This window comes from Mercenaria mercenaria, chromosome 16, assembly GCF_021730395.1.
Source record: "Mercenaria mercenaria strain notata chromosome 16, MADL_Memer_1, whole genome shotgun sequence".
NCBI lineage: Eukaryota > Metazoa > Mollusca > Bivalvia > Venerida > Veneridae > Mercenaria > Mercenaria mercenaria.
Window position 1 is genome coordinate 27,884,943 of NC_069376.1, and position 23,106 is coordinate 27,908,048.

Genomic DNA, 23,106 nt, shown 5'->3' on the forward strand with positions numbered 1-23,106 from the left:
AGGGGATCTGGCCGGTTCAACAAAGGAACTGAGATCTTATGGCAACACAAGTTTTGTGCAAGTTTGATTAAATTCAAATCATAAATGAAGCTGCTATTGTGCAGACAAGGGCAAAATAGCTAATTCTGGTCCTTTCAGGGGCTATAACTCTGGAACCCATAATGGAATCTGGCCAGTTCAAGAAAGGAACCAAGATCTTTTGGTGATACAAGTTGTGTGCTAGTTTGGTAAAAATCGAATCATAAATAAAGCTGCTATTATGCAGACAATGTCAAAATAGCTGATTTTGGCCCTTTCAGGGGCCATAACTCTGGGACCCATAATGGGATCTGGCCAGTTCAAGAAAGGAACCGAGAGCTTATGGTGATACAAGTTGTGTGTAAGTTTGGTTAAAATAAAGTCATAAATGAAACCACTATCGTGCAGACAAGAAATTGTTAACGGACGGACGCACGGACGCACACACGACGGACGACGGACGAAGGGTGATCACAAAAGCTCACCTTGTCACTATGTGACAGGTGAGCTAAAAAGAACACCTGATTTAACTTAAAGGCTTAAAGAAATTAGGCTTGCACGGGAAAAAAAATTGAGAAATAAATACATGAATTCAGTATGACTATAGAAATGTACATAACAAAATTCAAAATGCAACGAACTGAAACAAATATAAGCAAAGCATATTTCCTGTGAAACAGTATACATAAGCAAAGTACATTTTCGGTAAAACAAATAAAGCTGTTATTGACACCTGTTATTGGGAGGGTGTGTGGGTAAAACTTTTTTCTGCTTGTGACAACTACTGATTGGCGCGAAAACCTCGGCGGACCTCTTAAATACGTAATGATGACCAATGAAATTGACCGTATTATACATGAAGCTTGACCAATGAACCTCGATGAAAGAAATAAATTAGAAGGTATGGACGAACTAAATACAAGGCGCTGTCGTCATTAATTAAATATTTTAATATTAAAATAGTCCAACTGTGACCAAAACGTACCTAAATAATATATCTACTTCCTGCGAGCAATCAATTTTTAAATAAATTTGATGAAAGTGCCTGTTAGAGTCGATAATTTCAGATAATTTTTATTTTCTCTTTTTTTTCATGCAGACATCATCATTTCACAGCTAATTTGAGATAAACTTGCGTATCTATGACAAAAATCCATAATATCATTACAAGGGCAATACACACAAAAATCAGATGTGTCAATTTTATTTTTAGAAACGGTTGCAGTCATAAAGTAATTGACAGAATAAAATGTAAATTTCAGCATATTTTTTTCACACAAAAATGTGTTAGTGCGTAGAAATGTGATCAGGCTGAGCTCATGGTCTTATGGATTACACAATTTTCGCCATAATTTAAATAATTTTCATTGGACGCAGTACTTCCTGGTCAACTTTTAAACGTTTCAGTGATAATACAAAACAGACATTTGTCAGTAACACATAACAAAATATTTGAAAATGAAGGAATTTAATAAAGATTACGGATTATTAATTCTGTTGTTGGTATTTGGATGTGTGCGTATTTTGAGAGGTGAGTTGGACACGTTTTTTAAAGTAGTTTTAGTCTTTTCTACTGTTCAGTCTGTTGAAGGCTTACTGGCTATGTCAGTTTGCTGTCGGTCGTTCATATTAGAAGTGATTAATGTTTTGATGTTCGACATATTAATGTATCGGCTTATATACAGTATATATTGTCTTTTAGAACTTGTTTGATTTACGGATTCGAATACCGGCGATTTTCAGCTACCGGCATTTTCAGCTTTATCTGCTAAAGCCTAAACACGCTGGATGGTTGTTCAGTATTAAACAGTCAGTAGGTCTACTTACTAGAAATCTAATAATTTCGAGTCCATAATTTCATAAGTACTTTGTGAATGTTATATATGGAAACGCGTACCACTTACTTAGTAGCCACAATGTTTTTAAAAAATGAAAATTCAACAGTAAAGCTTTGACTGACCCGATTTTTTATAGTCCATTTCTTTTTTTATCAACAGCTGATGATGTGAATGAAGAAAGTTGTAAATCTACTCATTGGCAATGTTTAAAGAGTGGAAAATGCATTCCGCTTAGCTGGAAATGTGATTCAGAAGGTACCGACTGTGGGCCTGATGACGACTCCGATGAACAAAACTGTCGTAAGTAACGGCTTATCAACTCTAACCATAACATAGTCATAAAATATTTTATGTGATACCATTAGAAGTTTTTTTAATATTTACTAACATAATTAATAGTTCTAGTAGTGAATTTATTATGTCGAATCAGAAGTTAATTATTGCACGCTTATTATTGTTTCTTAAAAAAAACGTGCAAAAGTGGGTGTGGCACATGTCTAATTAATTGAAATAGGCTATAGATACCGATGCGTATTAAAATCATTGGTCATACCCTGTCTGGTATTTGATTGGCTGATACTAGATGGTCTGACTTTTAAGACAATCGAAAGCGAGGGTGTGTAACCTCATGCGAGTGTTTACCTGAATCAATATAGTAACGCAAATATTTGAAAAAAGAAAGTGCAGCTTAGTTTGAAATAAGAAGAAAGAAAAATAAAAAGAATAGGCATGCCAAAGAATATCATGCATACTTTTCTTTGGTTTCATGCAAGATACACTAATTGATCACTGCTTACAAAGTTGTGACAAACCACAGGAGTCTGAAATACTTATTTTATCCTTTAAAATTTGTACATCGAGTAAATAAGTATTAGAATATTTATATGTTTACATCAGTCTATAATATCCACTAGATTCCTTTTGCAATAAAATGATAATTTACAAAATTTGATTGGGAAAACCCGTAAAGGGAGGTTACTCTTGGGATACGATGCAGCGGAATATCTAAATTTCAGATGTAAAATTTGATACTTGGTGTCGATGACTTTTTTATATGAATAGAGCAATATGAAAATGTTTGTTGTGTAATTTGAAGGTAAGACAGTACGGGAATTGCTACTTTCTAATTTTATCCCGGCGCTGTAATTGTTGTTATTGTTGTGACGTCAGCGAATGGCTAAACCTCAGAAAACCTCAGAAAATGTCTGATTACTCTTGTAAAGTGTATTAGATTTGAATGCTGTCGAGTGTGGTAGGTGTATTTTAGTGTTATTTCTTAACTACGCTCGCTAAATTGCGATCACCCTGTGTTCCGTGCGTATTTTCAGGGGACCCTGGGTTTTTGACGTTTCATTCCTGGTGTTTTAATTTTATATATATAGGGGGTATTTTTTTTTTATAAAGATAGACTTCTATGGTCTTATTGATAGAATTTCAGACTCCTGTGGACAAACTGAATAACCAAACAGCTAGACTGCCTGGAACAAAAATTTTCGGAGTGTAGACATTACACTATGTTCCTGGTCAGAGTTTTTGGACAATGCCAAGAATTTCATTGAACTGCTTCATTTTTTTTTTTAATTTAATGCAAGAAATATAGTGAAGCTTCCATTAGCTAGCAGGGGTTATGGCCAATTAATATGGGTATTTGTTGAGAATAACCTGTCAAACCCCACATGATAGCAGTTACATATAGGAGAGATCGTGTTTGTATACAAATCCGTTGTATTTTCTATTTTTAGAACTGATAAGACAGTGATCGGGTAGGCAGACACCGAGCATCCATGTTTTTTTGTAAACAGTGATGTTTTTCTAACGGCTTGTACTTTTTTAAAACACAAATTATATCAATAATGTGTTGATCAATGAAAAGGTTATTTTTATAGCTCTTTGTATAAAACAAGCAATTTATTAATTACTTTTAATTATTATTTCAAAATAATACGTATGTATTATTAACGCTTAACTTACAGTGTTCTAAAAGTTTTGAACATCACTACGGCGCTATTAAAATCATATGTCATTTTAAATGGTTATTTATTTTAAAAAGATATTTGAATATGAAAATCGTTAGTATTTTAAAACTTTCAGAATTAATATGAACTTAGGTGCTACCCAGAAGGCAGAGCTCCCTTGAAAAATCACCAGTGCCCCTTGAAAATTAAAGGAGTGCTGCTGGAATTATGGATCCGTTTTAAGAAGTTTATGTTCTTTAAGATCTATTAAAATTTTAAGAATTGAAGATAATTCATGATTTCTGAACGAATGTCTTAGAATGCATTAAGATTAAATCTTGACATGCGAAAATTCTACAAATATGCTATATACGAACAAAAGAAAGTTGCGGTTCTTTTTAGAAGGAAGAATGTGTCCAACTTTAAGGCAAACATACTGCTATGATAGACGTCTGGTATGGTGGAATGAAAATCATTTACATGTACAAATCTTGTTTAAAACCCAAAAGACTAGCCATCTTTAAAAGTTAGTGATGAGAATTTTACCCAGAGAAAATCATTGTTTGCCGAAATTCTCGAAAACTCCTGTTTATTTACTGAACTGCTAAGTTAACAGTCTATGCCATTTTTATGGCTAATCTTTTAGCACTACTGGTATAGAATAGGAATGGTAGCAGGAGCCTTTTTGATGTTTATTGATAATTCATAGCCAGTAGTTTTTTCCTGGTAATACACTCTGGTCAGTGATTTTAAGCTTGTGGATGACATATATGTGAACGAGGAGAAGAACATTATGTGCTTTTCACAGTTCAAGGCCTGTATATTTTGTTCCCAAAACCTTTTTAAAAAATAAGTTTTATCTACAGACAGTACATTGGAACCTGACATCACTAACAAAACACTTGTTAAATTTCACATGAATGACTTTATTTTTTTTTCAATGCTTTCAAAACTCATAAAAAAGCAACACTGAAATAAAAAAGAAATTAAAAAAAAAAATGTCTCCGGTGAGGATCGAACTCCCGACCTTTGGTTTTCGACGCGAACTCGGTAACCACTGCACCAATGTGGAAGTATGACGTCATTATCAGAAATATAAGTATACATAATAAATTTCAGTTATGGAAGCGTGACGAAAATCGTTTCCCATTGAAAATATTGTATTTTATCTTTTTTTCTTTGTAGAAAATGTATTTAGCACTAAATTCTTATTATCAAACGCTCATTTACATTTTTATTCAACGTTCAAAGCAGTAAGCGAAACGCTTTTGTCAGCCATAAACAGCAAGCGTACTGATTAAAGAAACATTTTTCATACTCAAAATGTGTTATTTTCACTTAAATTGTACCGGTAACCTAAATGCATGAAAAAAATACCAGTTTCAGTTTGATACAATCAATTTTCAAGGTTTTATGGCTTTTTCAGTAACGTATGCTAGCGCGCCAAATTTCCTGGAAAAAAGCTGTCACGACATCATTTTTGACCACTTTTCCTTGCTTGAGCTTATTTTTGCTATATTTTATCAAGTTTTATGATAAAGTGTACTCAAATCACACACTGTTACTGTAAAATATACCCAAACTCGCCCCTGACACCTAAAACATACCAATATTTAGTCAATAAATATGCATTTTTTGAAAAAAAATACACCCAAAACAGTGATCTTGAAATATTTTTAGTTTTTTAACCAGGTTTTCAACGAAAACCTGAGTTATTAGATTGGGGTAGATGTCGGTCGGGCGGGCGGGCGGCGGTGGTGGCGGCGGCGGCAAACTGGTGTTTCCGGTCAATAACTTTTGTTTCGGTAAAGATATTTGAATAAAACTTGGTATGTATGTTGCTTATATCAAGACAAAGGCTGGATTGATTGGTTCTGGTCATGGTCAAGTCACTGTTACTTAATAGAAAGATTTCGGCCATAACTTTTGTTTCGGTAAAGATATTTGAATAAAACTTGGTATGTATGTAGCTTATATCAAGACAAAGGCTGGGATTAATTTTGGGGTTTCTGGGGTCAAGGTCAAGGTCACTGTTACTTAAAATAGAAAAAGAGTTTCCGGCCAATAACTTAACTTAGGAATGAGCTATCATGATGAAACTTGGTGTATAGAAAACTTATATAAAGTTGTAGCTTGGGATTGATTTTGGGGTTTCTGGAATTAAGGTCAAGGTCATTGTTACTAAAAATAGGGTTAGGGTTAGGTTAGGGTTAGGGTTAGCATATCTTCTACATGCATGAAGGGATTTTGATGAAAGTTGGCACAATTGTTCACCATCATGAGACGGAGTGTCCTGCGCAAGAACCAGGTCCCTAGGTCTAAAGTCAAGGTCACACTTAGAGGTCAAAGGATACAAGAATGAAAACTTTTTCCGGAGCATATCTTCTTCATGCATAGAGGGATTTTGATGTAACTTGGCACAATTATACACCATCATGAGACGAAGTGTCTTGCGCAGTTCCCTTCTTTAGAATTACTTCCCTTTGTTGTTACTATAAATAGCTTATATTGTAACTTTTTCATTACTAGGCGTAGGGAAAAATCGAGACCACTTTTCTGTAGTACAACATGCATGTTACATCCAATTTTGAGGTGTATTTTGACCAATCTCTACCTGGTTAGGATTTCTGTGTGGACTTACAATTTTTTTTTTTTTAAATTAACTTCCCTTAGTTGTTACTATAAATAACTTATATTGTAACTTTTTTATAATTGATCGTAGGGAAAAACCAAGAACACTTTTCTGTGGTACAACATAGTTGTTACTTTCTAATTTTAGGTGTATTTTAAGGTATCTCTACCTGGTAAGGAGTTTTTTTGTTGACTTAGAAAAACAAAAGAATTACAATGATTACTAAACAACCACAAAATTAAAATTACATCTGCAAATACAGGTGCTAGAGTAAAGAAATTTGCTGTGACGGGCGTATATTGTGACATTCTGGCACTCTTGTTTATTCTTATGAAAAGTGTTGAAAACTTGGTTTTGTGGCATTGCCGCGTTTCTTGTCTTCTTTTTCTCTGCTAAATTGCACTGAAATTGTCGTCTTCTATCATAATCTGGCCAACTAGCCTGTTTACAGCCACATCTAAACAAGTTTAATTTTCTACCCCTTCACAACTTATAGAAACATTTTTCATACTCAAAATGTGTTATTTTCACTTAAATTGTACCGGTAACCTAAATGCATGAAAAAAATACCAGTTTCAGTTGGATACAATCAATTTTCAAGGTTTTATGGCTTTTTCAGTAACGTATGCTAGCGCGCCAAATTTCCTGGAAAAAAGCTGTCGCGACATCATTTTTGATCACTTTTCCTTGATTGAGCTTATTTTTGCCATATTTTATCAAGTTTTACCATAAAGTGTACTCAAATCACACACTGTTACTGTAAAATATACCCAAACTCGCCCCTGACACCTAAAACATACCAATATTTAGTCAATAAATATGCATTTTTTTGAAAAAAATACACCCAAAACAGTGATCTTGAAATATTTTTAGTTTTTCTTCTTTTTCTCTGCATAAATTGCACTGAAATTGGCATCTTCTATCATAATCTGGCCAAACTAGCCACATCTAAACAAGTTTAATTTTCTACCCCTTCACAACTTATAGGTTACATTCTACCAATTCAATTCCTTATTTATTTCATATTAATAACAAAACATTCAGATCTCATTTTCAGCACTTTAGAGCATTTCAATGATATGAAAACCATATATGGTCATTAGTATAACATGTCTTCTTATCAAAAATAGAAAAATATTGACATGTTATGTTGAATATAAGAAAAATAATCTGTTCTGAGAAACATCACCCTCTAAAATGCCCCCATGAAAACAGCCGTTTAGCAGTTACGCGTAGGTAGACATTTTTCGCAAAGAATAAAACTTATTCCAAGAAATTTACAATGAAAATGGTCTAGATCTATTCTCAATACTATAAGCAATAAACATAAGCCAAAAATTTAACTGTCACCTCCTCATGTCACTCATTATACCAGATTTCATCCATAGCATGGAACTATATTTTGGACTACTTCACATGTAACACTGAGTGGTCACTTCCGGTTTGGTGTAATCCGTCCTTAATTACTATGAGCATTGTGTACTGGAAGAAACCCGAACAACACCGATTCCAAAAAAGTACCACGAATTTTCAACTAATTCTATACACAGTTTTATTAGCTCACCTGTCACGTAGTGACAGGGTGAGTTTTTGTGATCGCCCTTCGTCCGTCGTCCGTCCGTCGTCCGTCCACAATTTCTTGTCTGCACGATAGAGGTTTCATTTATGATTTTATTTTTACCAAACTTGCACACAACTTGTATCACCATAAGATCTCGGTTCCTTTCTTGAACTTGCCAGATCCCATCATGGGTTCCAGAGTTATGGTCCCTGAAAGGGCCAGAATAGCTATTTTGACCTTGTCTGCACAATAGCAACTTTATTTATGATTTGATTTTTACCAAACTGGCACACAACTTGTATCACCATAAGATCTCTGTTCCTTTCTTGAACTGGCCAGATTCCATTATGGGTTCCAGAGTTATGGCCCCTGAAAGGGTCAAAATGAGCTATTTTGACCTTGTCTGCACAGTAGCAGCTTTATTTCTGATTTGATTTTTACCAAACTGGCACACAACTTGTATCACCATAAGATCTCGGTTCCTTTCTTGAACTGGCCAGATTCCGTAATGGGTTCCAGAGTTATGCCCCTGAAAGGGCCAAAATTTGCTATTTTGACCTTGTCTGCACAATAGCAGCTTCATTTATGATTTGATTTTAACCAAACTGGCATACAACTTGTATCACCATAAGATCTTGGTTTCTTTCTTGAACTGGCGAGATTCCGTTATGGGTTCCAGAGTTATGGCCCCTGAAAGGGCCAGAATTAGCTATTTTGACCTTGTCTGCACAGTAGCAGCTTTATTTTTTATTTGATTTTTACCAAACTGGCACACAACTTGTATCACCATAAGATCTCGGTTCCTTTCTTGAACTGGCCAGATCCCATCATGGGTTCCAGAGTTATGCCACTGAAAGGGCAAAAATTAGCTATTTTGACCTTGTCTGCACAATAGCAGCTTCATTTATGATTCAGTTTTAACCAAACTTGCACACAACTTGTATCACCACAAGATCTTGGTTCTTTTCTTGAACTGGCGGGATTTCTTCATGGGTTCCAGAGTTATGGCCCCTTAAAGGTCCAAAATTGGCTATTTTGGCTTTTGCAGCCATATATAGACTTCATTTAAGGTTTTATTTGATACAAACTTCCAAAATAACTTCAACAACAATAATTCTTGGATTCCATGACAAATCAGATCCAAGCGTAGTTTCAGAGTTATTTTATATCTGATTACCTCCCCTGATTGTAATCAAAATGGATTTGTATCAGTAAGTACTTATAGTACTTATTTGAAATTTCATTATTGTCATTAGTTGGACACAGCCAATCAGGGTAGATAACTATGGACTGATTTTATGTCAAATTACCTCCCTTTATTTCAAATTAAAATGGGTATTTCTCCGTAACTAATGAAGATACTGATCTGAAATTTCATTTATGTCAACAGATTTATTTGGTAGATCCTTCTTTTCTTCACTTACAATATTTTTTTTAATTACTTCCCTTTTACGTTACTATAAATAGCTTATTTTAGTAACTTTTTTATTATTGGCCGTAGGGAAAAGCCGAGACCACTTTTCCGTGGTACAACATGGAGAGTACCTTCAATTTGTAGGTGTATTTTGACATATCTGTACCTTGTTAGATTTTTTTTTCTTTTTGGTTGAATTTCTTCCCTTTGTTGTTACTGTCCTTTGGACTTAGATATTTTTTTCTGAGGACCTTCTTGTCCTCAAGTGCAATGATAACAGGTGAGCGATATAGGGCCATCATGGCCCTCTTGTTCATTTGCTTTTTCACACGTTTAACCGTAATGCAGCGCTGTCGGTAGCTCTGCTATTAAATTCCATAAATGAGTGAAAAAGTTATTAAAAAACTAAAAATTCAGATCCCATACACAAACGATGTAAAAACATTTGTTTTGTCCACCACAAGATAAACAGATGTTAATACATGACGTCTGACAGGGGTGTGGAATTCCGAAGTCCGACTTGTCCGACTCGGGACTTTTTGACGGCAGACAAGTGAGTTTTCGCATTCCGTTTGTCCGCGGACAAACACAAATTTTCTGGTTTGAAATGAAAAAATGAAAAAATAATTTAGAAACGCTGAACAGTGCTTCAAGTTTATGGAGTTAATAAAAGAATTTGACGTACAAAACGGATGTTTCACCAGCCGAGGGCCTCTCGATTTCTCCAGTTTTGGGAAAACCATACTGCATCTAAATTTAGCATCTCTTTCTCTGCGTTTTGACTGGTTCCCTGTCACGATCTCGCGTGATTTTTGCACACGATAACTCGGCGAATAGAAACCGGAAACGTAAACAATTATCACAAAGTTTTGGACAAATTCGTTGTTACAACCTTGTCTGCCAACAAAAATGGAAGTCAACAGTCAAAGCACAAAGAGCTCGCAAGTACGAGTCAGGAAGTTTCATGTTTTCTAACTGTAACAGTCAGAAAGTTTCATCTTTCTCACATGATTTCGCATGGCATGATGGGCAGTCTTTTAGGTATTTCTGTTAAATGGACGATGGCCTCGCGGACGAACACAAGCTAAAGTGTCGAAATCTTAATTTTTGAAACAGCTACATTATTACAATTTATTATGCTTGCTTTGTTACTACTTGTAGATTATTGTCCAAAATAAAGGATTATTTGCATGCTAAAATGTTGAAAATCCGGGCAAGTAAGTTTTGACTGCGGACAAGTAGATTTTTAAGTCTCATTTGTCCGTGGACAAGTGAAAAATATTATTTCCACACCCCTGCGTCACGGCGGTCACTCCTATATGGCTATCATTACAGAAGTTGTCAGATACAGACTAATAATAAATCATAAATGAGATCAAGACTTAGTAAATAGATTAAATTGGTGATATGGCAGTACATAAAAAGACCTGAGTGAAATTGTCGAATTACTCTACAGAGTCTGTTAAGTGGTGATATGGCAGTACATATAAAAAGACCCGAGTGAAATTGTCAAATTACTCTACATAGTCTGTTAAGTGTTATAAAACAGCTATTTGCGTTATTCTTCTTTATCTCTGAGGTCCATTACATATATTAAACCTAATTTTCATTATAGCTCCAAAGACCTGTGCAGATGAAGAATTTAGTTGTCCTAGCACTAGCCAGTGTGTGCCTAAAAGATGGGTATGCGATGATGATCCTGATTGTGACAATGGAGAAGATGAAGCAGATTGTGGTAAGTGGAATATTGATTATTGTTTGTTGTGAAAAATATTTCAAATGTCATGAATTTATGCAAAATCTATTATACTTGAGAACACCCTTAAGTTGAAAAAAGTTATGTTACTGAAAAATCATTATTGATGATTAACTTGGTAACAGTACTTCAGAAATACGTCCTGTATGAAGTAGTATAAAATTAGCAGTGATATATCTAATACATTGAAATGTGATGGAAATGCTGACTGCCAGGATAGATCTGATGAAAAAGATTGTGGTAAGTATTTTTTCTAAAAACATCAACAGCTTATAAGCCGTGTGCAAACCTATGCCAAAGCCTTCTAAGGCAGCATGTTAAATGTACTGTTTATATCCTGGAAGCAGTACATTTCATTTGACCAAACATGTCATACTTTCTTCATTAAATGCATATTCAACATGGTGAAATTATGTAATGTACAATATGATTATATTTTATTTTTACAGTCAGCAACAAAACATGTGATCAACTGGGCGAATTTGATTGCTATGGTGATAGTTCCTTTTGTATAGCCATTGAAAAAGTATGTGATGGTAAAAATGACTGTCAGCGCAAAGAAGATGAGGACAGTGCTCTCTGTAAACGTAAGTTTTTCTTTAGATATTGGACTTTGTGTGCTGGGTTTTAGCGTTTTCCACATTAGATTTGATATGTAATACCCATCTACATCTACTTAATTGCTTTTTCATGGTCTTGTTTTCCCTGGTAAAAAACTGGAACAGTGTAAGAAAACCAAATTTCATGGGTAGGGTTTTATGACAACTATTGGCTGCAGTTTTGTTTAACAAGCTTTTTCTTTTCCCATAGTTAACAACCAACAAATTTTCCATTGTCATTTTAGGTTTCATAATAATTAACATTATCATCGTGGGTATCTCGATATTTTCACAATTTCACCTAGTTTCATTTTATATCTAGCCAAAAAGGATATACCTGGTACGATTCTGCATATACAAGTGTCATTCCCCTTTTGTATTTCTGTGTTTCCTAATTTCTTCGCATGCTTCAATTCTCTATGTGTTGAGTACAAACATTTTTAACTCTTTTCTTACCATTTTGTTGTACCCTCATGTGACTTTGTGAGTATGTTAGTTATTGTTGTTTGTCCGAATGAAGCTTTTTAAAAAGCATGATAGATATATAATATGTATTCTTCTAAAATGGTATGGTTCAAAAGCCGTGATTATGCTTTTATGATGTATCAGGCTCTCTAAAATTTACCTTGTAATATGTTTTCTTTAAACGTGTAGGTTCATAATACTATTTTCATAAATTTTTATACAGTTTTAATTAGCATGGCCTGGTATATTCTATATATTATGGAAAAAGAAAGAACATATTGACAAATTGAAGATTGATTTGGGTGGAAAATGTTTGTACCGTATTTATTGCCATTAACTGTGCCGGTAAAATGATAATTGTAGACATTTATATAGTGCACTTTTAATATGGAAGTCTTTGGGTAAAATGTATTCTTTATTTTTTAAAAATTGCTATTTTAAAGTCAGGCTGTTTGCTTTCAATAGTTAGCATTAATTTTAGAAATATGTTGCTTTTATAATGCATTGATTTTTTAAAGAACTTTTGTTTTATATTCAGTGCTAGAAAACAGAATGAATTGGAATTTTTTTATGCCCCCAGCATCTACTGATGCGGGAGGCATATAGTGATTTTCCTGTCCGTCCGTTCGTTCGTCCGCCCGTCCGTACGAGGTTAACAAAATGGGACCGTTTCGTCCAGCATCAATACCCCTTACTAGAATGACTTGATACTAATGCAGATGTAACCTGTGACCATTCCTCATCTTCAGACATCACCTGATCGCAGTTTGACCTTGACCTCATTTTGGACTTAGGTTGCTTTATATGGGCCATCTCTTGGTTAACCAAATGGGACCGTTTTGTCTATCATCAATATCCCTTACAAGAATGAATTGATACTTATACAGATATAAACTGTGACCATTCCTCATCTTCAAACATCACCTGACCTCAGTTTGATCTTGACCGTGACCTCGTTTTGGACTTAGGTGCAAAATCTATCGACAAGGATGCCACTGGGGGCATCAAGCGTTTATTGAACGCAGCTCCTTGTTTCTGTTTGCATAAAGGCATTGTTTGCAAGTCTTGCCTTCAATTATTTAGCTTACTTGATGAATAAGTAGACAACTTCTATAAAGAGAAGCCATTTTTGATGGAAAAGAAGAGCTTTTAAGAACTTCCACAGAAACTATAAATAGTTTTGTTACTGTGAACATGAAACATTTTCATTCATTAGAATCACATCCCATAATGTGAGATACAATCTCCTGACAGGTATAACTAGCAAACCAGAAAACCTTAACATAAATATCATGTATCATATGAAAAAACCACTATATATAAATAACACTTAATATGGCGAGGATATTGTAAGATTTAAAGGAAAGAAAAAAACAACATAAGGATATGAAAATAGAGAAAAATGGAAACTTCACAGGTCGCTCAACACGACAAAAACGAAAATGTTGCAGGCTCGGTTTGATTGAGCCTGTTCATAAAGTCTTTATAAGAAGTTAGAGCAGAGATAGAATTGTTTTGTCAGAAATTTCTATCTGGAGAAATTAAAGATAGAATGTTGAGTGGGAAGACTATGGTTCTTCTAACTTGCATATATAGACAGATCTGTGCATTCATGACTGGATGTAATTATAACAACATAATTGTACATATGACAGTTTTTTCCCTGAAACACTTCCTTGAATGATGATGAGACAGATATCTTCAAAAAACCTAATCATACATTAAATTGCAGCAGGCTGTTGAAGCATGTACATTAGTGACTTTTAACATTTGAAAGTTAGTAAAGATCTAAATAGGAAAACTATTTAGTAAGAGTTATCTGACAGATACTTCTTTTTCTTAAATTTCCAGTAAGGAAGTTTTTGAAGTATTGCTTTGTATGAGATTGATCAGAGTGTTGGTTTAATTTCAGACCGTGATCCATGCTTGCATCACAAATGTGGTGACCATTCTCACTGTGTAAACAAGGCATATTCCGACAGCACACTTGTAGCTAAATGTGAGTGCAACAGTGGATACCGATGGGTAGAGGAGGAGAAATTGTGTAAAGACATTGACGAGTGTGAACAGCCAGGTCTCTGCTCTCAGATCTGTATCAATACTAGAGGTGGCTATAAATGCGAGTGTTTTCCCGGCTATACCATTGAGAGGCATTATTTCTGCCGAGCTAATGGCGAAAAGGCATGGTTGTACTACACAAATCGTAGGGATATTCGTAGACTGAGGACTGACTCTAGATACAAGGAAATTATTGTTGAGGAAACAACTAACAGCATTGCTTTAGATATAGATTATGAAGATGGTCTGATGTTTTGGACAGATGTTGGCACTGAAAAAATTATGAGGTAAATTTTTCTCTCCCTGACTGCTTTTTGGCAATATTAAAACACTTAAATTGGAGGAACTTCCTGAATGGTAAGTCTGTTGGGCTTCTTTTAAGTTTTTAATCAGAATGTTTCTCTTATCAATGAATTTTTTATTTCTCTTTTAATATATCAATTACTTTGAAAGCTGAAACTGGGTAAAAGTACTGTTTAAATGAATAAGGATATTTAGTAAGGACAGTTGTCCTTTAGATAATGGAATACTGAGATTGAACAAACTATTTGAAGTGAAGTAATATGTTGCCTTTGTAGAGAACATGTACATTTTTTGAAAATTTTATGTTGGTTTCTGGTATTAATAACTGCTATTTACCTGAACAGAGCCAAGGTTGGTGGTGATGCGGTTCTTGCTAATGATATTCAAACGTTGATCAGTAATGAAAAGGGAGATGCCTTTTCCCCAGATGGACTTGCTGTTGACTGGCTGTACAAGCACTTCTACTGGACTGACACTGGATCTGATACCATAAGGGTGGCAAATTATGTTGGAAACAAGTCCAAGACACTCGTCTCAACTGGTCTTGATGATCCAAGAGCTATCTGTGTTGACCCAGAAAATGGGTAAGTTCAAAATTTATATATTCTTTATTAAAAGATTGTTGGTTCATTGCCTTTATATATAGAATAATGTATTGAATAGTATAGAAAAGAGACAAAGCTGAGTTTTGATTAAAGTTTACCTGTTTTTATGAGCAGTTCAGATGTTTGAAATAAATGAAAATAATAGATTATTGCTTTTAATGGCCAAGTGTTTCAATAGTTGTTATGATCTTGCTTTACAGATATATGTACTGGACAGATTGGGGTCAGAACCCAAAGATTGAGAGATGTGGAATGAATGGTGAGAACAGAGAAACAATGGTGAATGGTGGTGATGATTTGCAATGGCCTAATGGACTCACTATTGGTAAGTATTATTACACCGTCTTTTAAATCAGTTTTGTAATATAAAACTAGAAAAAACTGTGTTTTGACTTACAAGATCAGTGTCGTATATCAGAAATTGATTGGTTGTCGGTGCTATAGAAAGATTTTTATTTTTACTGTATATATACTGTATTTAGTATAATGATATTGGCATTAAAGCAAACAGAATACTGAACAAAGTAAGAAACTGATATGTTCTTTTCTGTTTTAGATTATATTGGAAAGCGAATTTATTGGATTGATTCCAAACTGCACAAAATTGGTACTGCTAATTTTGATGGAAGTGGCAAGGGACATGTTCCTGTTGATGCAACAGTGATCGGTCACCCATTCTCCATCTCTGTATTTGAAGATTCTCTTTACTGGACAGACTGGCACACAAACTCCATCCGTTCAATCCATAAGATTACTGGTAGAAATGCTAAGACATTGTCCCTTGGTTCTTACTCTGTGATGGATATAAAAGTCTACCATGAACTGAGGCAAATAAGAGGTAAAGAGAATTTGGAACACAGATACATTTGCATTATTTAAAGCTTAAATGACACTGATTCAGAATTAAATTGAAACAAATTTTGACTGAAGAAAAATTGGGGAAACAAATCCTCTCATTGAAATGGTAAACAATTTTTGCTGCTTCCTTAATTTGCTTGATATTTTATTTCTACTTTATCTTTTCATGTTAAGACTTCAAAGAAAAAGCCAAGGACTTGTGCAGAAATGCCCACTGTGAATACATGTGTCTGCCAGCAGCCAAGATAAGCGGTAATGCCACAGTATCATGTGTTTGTGCTGACAACCAACAGTTGAAAAGTGATAAAAGATCTTGTATGCATTGAATCTCAGATAACTGAACATATTCATATAGAAAAAATCGTAATAATAAAGTGCAAAATATATCATGTTTTGTTTTATTTTATTATTCATAAACATATAACACAACATAAAAAAAGAACGGGGTCACCTATGGACCAACACAGTTAATGATATTTCCATCAGAAATGATATACTCTATTTCTAATGTCAGGTACGTTAACTAAAAGTTTATCCTTGTCAATAGCAGTACAATTTTGCAAATGAGTCAATTGGTGTTTTTATTTATTTTGTTTTAATATACCCTAAGAAAAAGACATCAAACATTTTGTATGTTTCATAATTTGTTCATTTGGTTTTCATGTTAACTTATGTTAATAAGGATTTACATTGAAAAATTGTAAAAAGCAATTGTTAAATTCATTTAACTGCTGTTTTGATAGTTATTTTTCTGACTTTTTTATTTAAAAACGAAGATTAAACATTGATCATTTAAAAACACATATATGTTAATATCTTAACATATTTATGAACAATTTTTAAATCGCTTTATAAAGACTATTATTGTTAACGTACCTGACATAAGGTCTTACAAAAACAAAATATCTAAATTGTAAAAATATGCAGCAAAGTGACTAGAAAAACATCTTCTTTGATGTCCATTTAAATGTAGGCTAGAAACAACATATTAACAACTTTCAAATCTCGCATTAACACAAATTACAATGATATTTTAACGTACCTGACCTTAATGTATTTTTGGCCAGAAAGTAACATAAAAATTCAAAAGGAACAATTTGGATTAAACATTTTTGTGATAATTTACGAATGCTTGTCAATAAACCGGTATATTTACTGTTCACTACCTGAAAACTTCTTGTAATGACTCAAGTATTTATGTTAACGTACTTGACATATTTATCTATGTTTCGTAATTTAAAAACTTCAAATTGTTAAACACATCTAACAGTTACTTAAATTGTTACTAAAATAAACAATGTAACAATTAAAACCAAAACTGGTTGAGCTTAGAATACATCAGATTGCTACTGATGCTGTCACTAGTCGCTATCAGAGTCCAAATAGTTATAATCGTTTTCATCAAGTTTGAATTGACGCCTACTCTTGCTACTTGCTTTTGGTTCTTCTATTCTTCGAATAATCTGATCAAAGTCAACATACTGTATATCTGGTTTTATTGGCCATTTAAATAATGGATGGCCGCCCTTTCTACTCGTCTCTTCCATAAACGAAACCTTAACATCTTGTTTACTTTCATTAACCGCAATTATTTTTGCAGGATATAGAACATCATCCCACTTTACAAGAGCATAACTATCAATTATTGGCACACAAATAGATGCTCCTTCTTTCTCAGATGTATTTTGCTCTACTTGGACAGGATCACTTTGGCTTGTTCTCATCACTTTTATTCTATCTGTATTCTCACCCTCGGTTTCATCTGACCTTCTTTTCTTTCTGTTTCTATCGCTCGAACTTTGAAGCTGTGTCGACGGGGTCAACACCGACTTCCAATGTCCACAGGGCTCTCCGGTCAAACAGGTTTTGCAATAGCAAGATACTTCTCCGGTGTATAACATTTTTTCTACTTGGGAAAACGGCATGTAATTTCATTGTTCCGGGTATAGTTTTGGGATTTCTGGTTTCTAGCTCTTTAGCTGTTTCTTCATATTCTGATCGGTATAGAAAATATATTCAATGCTTTTTCTCTGAGTTTTTGCCCACTGGAAAAAAATCTGTTGCGTCCTGGGTGTTAACTTTACCTTGCTTACAGGCTTCTGCTGCTTGACGTTTTGCGACGCCACCTAGGCCGTCGCATGGCCCTTTCCCATGTCCTGACTCAAAGTAATTCCATCTAGCTTGAACATTAAACAAATCAACGTGATGTTGCACAATGTCAATAATATACTTATTCCTGTATTGGGAGGAGGGGCTGTCAGTCCAATAGTGGAAACTTTCAAATCAGGTAATAATGACTTCAATTCTGGTACAAGCTTCTTCAGAATAGTGTATACAGCTGTTGAATTATGATTTGTCACATCAGAGACAAAAATAAAGTTCCTATGCTCTAGCTCTTCCTTTCTATAATAAACGACAACTGGGTGAAGCGTAACTGCAGTACTATTCCAATATGCGCTTTGCACCTCATCGGCATTGCTGCACGTAAAATTCTCTGCAAAATCCATATGGACAAGTATTTCATTCCGTGGTAAATCAGCCTTAAGTTCTCTTATAGCTGTATACTGTGTTTTCACTCTTGAAACATGCTGTAAAAACTCTTTGTATTGCTGATCCATGTGCAATTTGAAGTCATCTTTCTGCAGTTTTGTCTTTACTATTTTCATTTTCTTTTTACCATCGACATCTACACGCTTCCATTCTACATATTCTACATATTCTATATCATCATCGCTCAGCAAATTGCCATCTATCATTTTCTTAAGATCATCTTCTGTAACATTTCTACTGACTGTTTCTGGATTTGGCGAGATTTCAATACCAAGTGATCTTAGACATTTAAGCTTCATAGCAAAATTCTGATGTTTGCTACACAAACATGTATTTCTTGTTATAAGTTTTGTCAGTAGAATGTGATTTGGTCTGAGACGACAGAAAACAGATTTAGACACTCTTATATCCGGATTTTCAGCTATAAACTTTTCATATATGTTTGACAAATAGTCAGTCAGGACACGGACTTGTTGCTTTTCGCCTTTGGTCTCTGTCTTCTTGCAGTCGTTTTTCCCAGGCATATTTACACTTACATCATCTCGTTCCATGAAGCTAATTACGCGTTTCTTTATCCTTTCTCTTTCTAGAACCTTTCTTCTCCTCGACAAAGCAATTAATCGTTTAGATTTTGCATTTTTCAATACACTTCGTGCTATGCCTGTTTCTTTGCTCATCAAGTCAAGACATCTGTACTTTCTTATAATGTTTCCACTGACTATATTGGCAACAACTCTTCTTTTCTTTTGGGTTTTATTCTTCTTCTGTGATGATTGTACTTTAGCAATCATAGCATTAGCCATTATTAACTTCCTTTTTATCTTTGTTGGTACCTTTCTTGGGGTAAGTCCAAGTTCACGTATCTCTCGGTTTGCTTTTGATTTCGGTGTGCTTACTGTTTGTTCATTTTGAGTAGGAGTACTTTTTACTGCTTTCTGATTTGCTTTTATAGCTCTTTCATGTCGCTTCCGAAGCTTTTTGTTTTTTCTGGTAAGCTTGCTCACTTTTTCTTCCAGAGTCTCAATCGTTCTTGATGCTTTTTTAGAGCTTTAGATCTCTTCTGTGATCGTTTCCTGGGCTCAAAACTCATTTTTACTATCATTGATTGACTACTTTTGTTTCTTGTTGTCCGTTCAGAATAATGCTCTTCATGGCTATTTGTTTGTGTCTCACAGTTTTGGGTATTTTCCTCTCGTTCTCGATCTTTCTCTTGTTGTATTTTATTCTTTTTTCTTTCTCTACTTTGTCTTTTCATAGCCTGTTTTTCTCTCTAAGTTCATTTTGTTTATCTTTATCTAGAGCGTTTATAGGTAACTTATACTGCTTAGTTCGTTGCCTTTCTCTCTTCAGAAAATCTTTATCTTGAAGCTTCTTCCTTTCTCGATACTCCTTTTGGTACTCGGCTCTAGTCTTGCCCATCGCCAAGCGCCTGAAAATATATGTCAGGTACGTTAACGAATCGGTCAGGTACGTTAAACAATGTTTACAATCTTTATTAATAAAATCCGGAAATTGTAGGGTTTAAATTTCATGTTGAATTAACTAAATGATGTTTATATTTTCTTTCAAAACATCATTCATATATGAAGAAGTATCTCTTACCTTGATTAACCTCGATTCAAAATTCACTCTAAACTTTCTTCAGTTTGAATGTCTACCGCACTGAAACTCTTTGAAACCACGCATTTCCGGCGGATGTTATTTACAATTAATACGCGAATGTACCATTTTTTACCGGAAAGATGCAAGTATTTCGCTTAATTCCCGTTTTAGAACGATGCAGTACACGTACCTGACTTTAACGTTCCTGACGGTCGTTTTAATCTTTGAGTCATACAACTAGATATTACAACATAAAACGATTTATTAAATACTTATCCGTTGGTCCTATTGAATTTTTATACAAAGAAAACGAAATCATTTGAACAATGGTTACAGTATAAATAAATTATTCACTGAAATCTTTAACGTACCTGACCTTTTTTATCGTAACACTAAAAACTTTTGGAAATCCTAAAATCTGTTAGTTTTATTTAATCACGGGGAATAGTAAATGTCTTTCTAAAATAAATTTAGGGGCCTCCGTGGCCGAGTGGTTAAGGTCGCTGACTTCCAATCACTTGCCCCTCATCGATGTTGGTTCGAGCCTCACTCGGGGCGTTGAATTCTTCATGTGAGGAAGCCATCCAGCTGGCTTACGGTAGGTCGGTGGTTCTACCCAGGTGCCCGCTCGTGACGAAATAATGCGCGGAGGGGCACCTGGGGTCTTCCTCCACCATTAAAGCTGGAAAGTCGCCATATGACCTATCATGTGTCGGTGCGACGATAAATCCAACAAAAAAAAAAAAAAAAAATAAAATAAATTTGCATACCTTAAGACTTTTTATGCACAATTTTAAAATTATTTAGCGAGTATTTAGTCACAATGTATACAATAAAAAGTTTTTAACGTACCTGACTACCGATTTTGCGACATTCGAAAATCAAATTATTCCGGCACCACGGATCAATTATACGCGCGTGTAATGATTTGTCGAGAAAAACAATCATTTTAGAAAAGATTAATATCAATTATAGTTCTAGATTCATGTATTAACATCGTCTTTATCATATGATTTTAGTAACACCCACATTTGCGACAGCTAATTTTGTCTATTTTCGTGTTATTTTACATGATAAATTTGGAAAATTAAGCTTCCCTGAGGGTTAAAAAGAGTTACCGATGGTGTCCTTACACTATTTTTGTCTTTATAATTCATTAAATATTCTTACAAAAGTCTTCATATTAAAGAAAATCGTCGGAGACATGGAAAATATTGAAATCGGGAGTTATCTGACATTCAGTGATCATGGCTGGCCCAGCAACCCCTGCACCCACTCCAAAACCCACAACCCAGGCACCAGTCACCAAAAAAACAGGAGAAACCACACTAAAAGGAAGTGGAACAACTCCAAAACCTGTACAAACTACCAAAGGTGAGTCGGAGATTGGTTTCGGCTGTACATAGAATTTTACAGGGCCTGCCGCGGAGTTTGAATTCTTTCAAAAATTGGGGTAATACATTTTTAATAGGTGAAATATACATACTGCTTAAAAATTTGCCTACCACTTTCATTTCTAGATCTTTCTCATTGATGTAACAAAGTTTGTAAAACAGTCTTAAGTTTTTCTAAATTAAGCTTTTCTTTTGAACTAACATATAATGCATATTTTGCAGGATCAGGGTACACAGTTGTTCCAGAAGGAACCAGTACAGTTGGTACACCAGGTAAACAAGAAGGAAATGGCGTTGGAGGAATTGCTGCCATTACTGCTGCCTTCGTTGTTGTATTGTTCATTGTTGTATTTGCTGTAAGTTTATATATATATCACTTATATTATTGTTGAGTTTTGAGACAAAAATATTTTAAAATCGAATGTGAATGATTTATAAAGATTTCTTCATAAGTGAGAAATATATTGTATTTACGTTTGCTTCCTAAACCTTGTTACTTAAACAACAAAGTCTGATGCCCATTTTGAAAAGTAATCTTAATGATTTAAAGTGTATCTGTTTGTATGCTCTTTGTTATTTTGCTGTAAGTTATAATATACTTATTATGTTGAGTTGAACAAAAATTTAAATCGAATTAAGAAAAATTCTTCATGTAGAATTATGTATTTACGTTGCTTCCTAAACTGTTCTTAAACAAAGTCGATGCCATTGAAGGTAATTTAATGATTTGAATGTCGTGTATTGCTCATGTTGATTGCTGTAAGTTTTATATATATCACTTATATTATTGTTGATTTTGAGACAAAATATTAAATCGAAGGAATGTTATAAGATTTATAAGTGAGAATATATGATTACGTTTCTTCTAACCTTGTTACTAAACACAATTGTGCCATTTTGAGAAGGTTAATCTTTAATGATTTGAAGTGTTCTGTTGTGGTGCTTATGTAGACAACTATAGATGTATTTGCTGTATTCAGGTTGGATGTTTCACTTTAAAGTACAACTCTAGAATAAGAAGAGTATGAACTTGAATCTGTAACGAAACTACAACAACAGACACATGTACGATCAGAATGATGAACCAGTAAGTAGCCAAACTGTCATTACTTCATTTTCAGAACTATCTAGAAAAAGTGTTGTCCATTACATGGTTTGAAACTTAGAATATAGTTTCTTCCAATATGTCAAAGTAAAATGTTTTAAATGTGATAAAAAGGTTTGGAATTTGAAAATGAAACCTTGCAAGTTTGTGAAAAATAAAGCTATTTTTCTTTTCTCTTTTTCAGCAAATGGAGCCGTTAACCTCTCACGAATGTGTATGATATGAAAGAGACTAGTTAGGATAAAAACATTTTAATATAATTGAAAAGATTTTCCATAGTAGTGACGAGAAGAATTTTTAATACAAGATCTGAACATCGGTCATCGTAACAGCTGGTATATACATAAATCTCAATCACGACTCTAGGGAAACCCTGATAGGAGTAACTAACAA

General features: G+C 34.3%; 2 protein-coding genes across 3 annotated transcripts; both read left to right on the top strand.

Annotated features, from left to right (window-relative positions):
- Nucleotides 1-1,175: 1,175 nt before the first annotated feature.
- On the top strand, nucleotides 1,176-16,448 carry LOC123540022 (low-density lipoprotein receptor-related protein 8-like). 2 transcript variants are annotated; one of them, XM_053526492.1, is made up of 9 exons: nucleotides 1,176-1,549; nucleotides 2,016-2,156; nucleotides 11,034-11,153; nucleotides 11,624-11,761; nucleotides 14,145-14,583; nucleotides 14,944-15,183; nucleotides 15,405-15,529; nucleotides 15,761-16,042; nucleotides 16,237-16,448. In XM_053526492.1, exons 1-9 carry the CDS (start codon nucleotides 1,477-1,479, stop codon nucleotides 16,386-16,388), a joined length of 1,710 nt encoding a protein of 569 aa, XP_053382467.1. In that variant the 5' UTR covers nucleotides 1,176-1,476; the 3' UTR covers nucleotides 16,389-16,448. The 2 variants fall into 2 exon arrangements, with proteins under 2 accessions (XP_053382467.1, XP_053382468.1); XM_053526493.1 differs by having other exon boundaries at nucleotides 1,179-1,549; nucleotides 14,151-14,583.
- A 4,630-nt stretch (nucleotides 16,449-21,078) lies between these two features.
- On the top strand, nucleotides 21,079-22,636 carry LOC128549271 (uncharacterized). Its single transcript, XM_053525829.1, has 3 exons — nucleotides 21,079-21,588; nucleotides 21,831-21,964; nucleotides 22,589-22,636. The coding sequence occupies exons 1-3, from the start codon at nucleotides 21,462-21,464 to the stop codon at nucleotides 22,634-22,636; spliced, it is 309 nt and encodes a 102-aa protein (XP_053381804.1). The 5' UTR covers nucleotides 21,079-21,461.
- Nucleotides 22,637-23,106: the final 470 nt, after the last annotated feature.

Bases quoted from the DNA above. Each gene is read 5' to 3' on its own strand.
- LOC128549271 (XM_053525829.1), top strand. From the start codon at position 21,462: ATGGCTGGCCCAGCAACCCCTGCACCCACTCCAAAACCCACAACCCAG. The intron at 21,589-21,830 runs GTGAGTCGGAGA...CATATTTTGCAG, and splicing joins ACCTGTACAAACTACCAAAG to GATCAGGGTACACAGTTGTT. The intron at 21,965-22,588 runs GTAAGTTTATAT...TGCTGTATTCAG, and splicing joins TGTTCATTGTTGTATTTGCT to GTTGGATGTTTCACTTTAAA.
- LOC123540022 (XM_053526492.1), top strand. From the start codon at position 1,477: ATGAAGGAATTTAATAAAGATTACGGATTATTAATTCTGTTGTTGGTA. The intron at 15,184-15,404 runs GTAAGTTCAAAA...CTTGCTTTACAG, and splicing joins TGTGTTGACCCAGAAAATGG to ATATATGTACTGGACAGATT. The intron at 15,530-15,760 runs GTAAGTATTATT...TTTCTGTTTTAG, and splicing joins GCCTAATGGACTCACTATTG to ATTATATTGGAAAGCGAATT.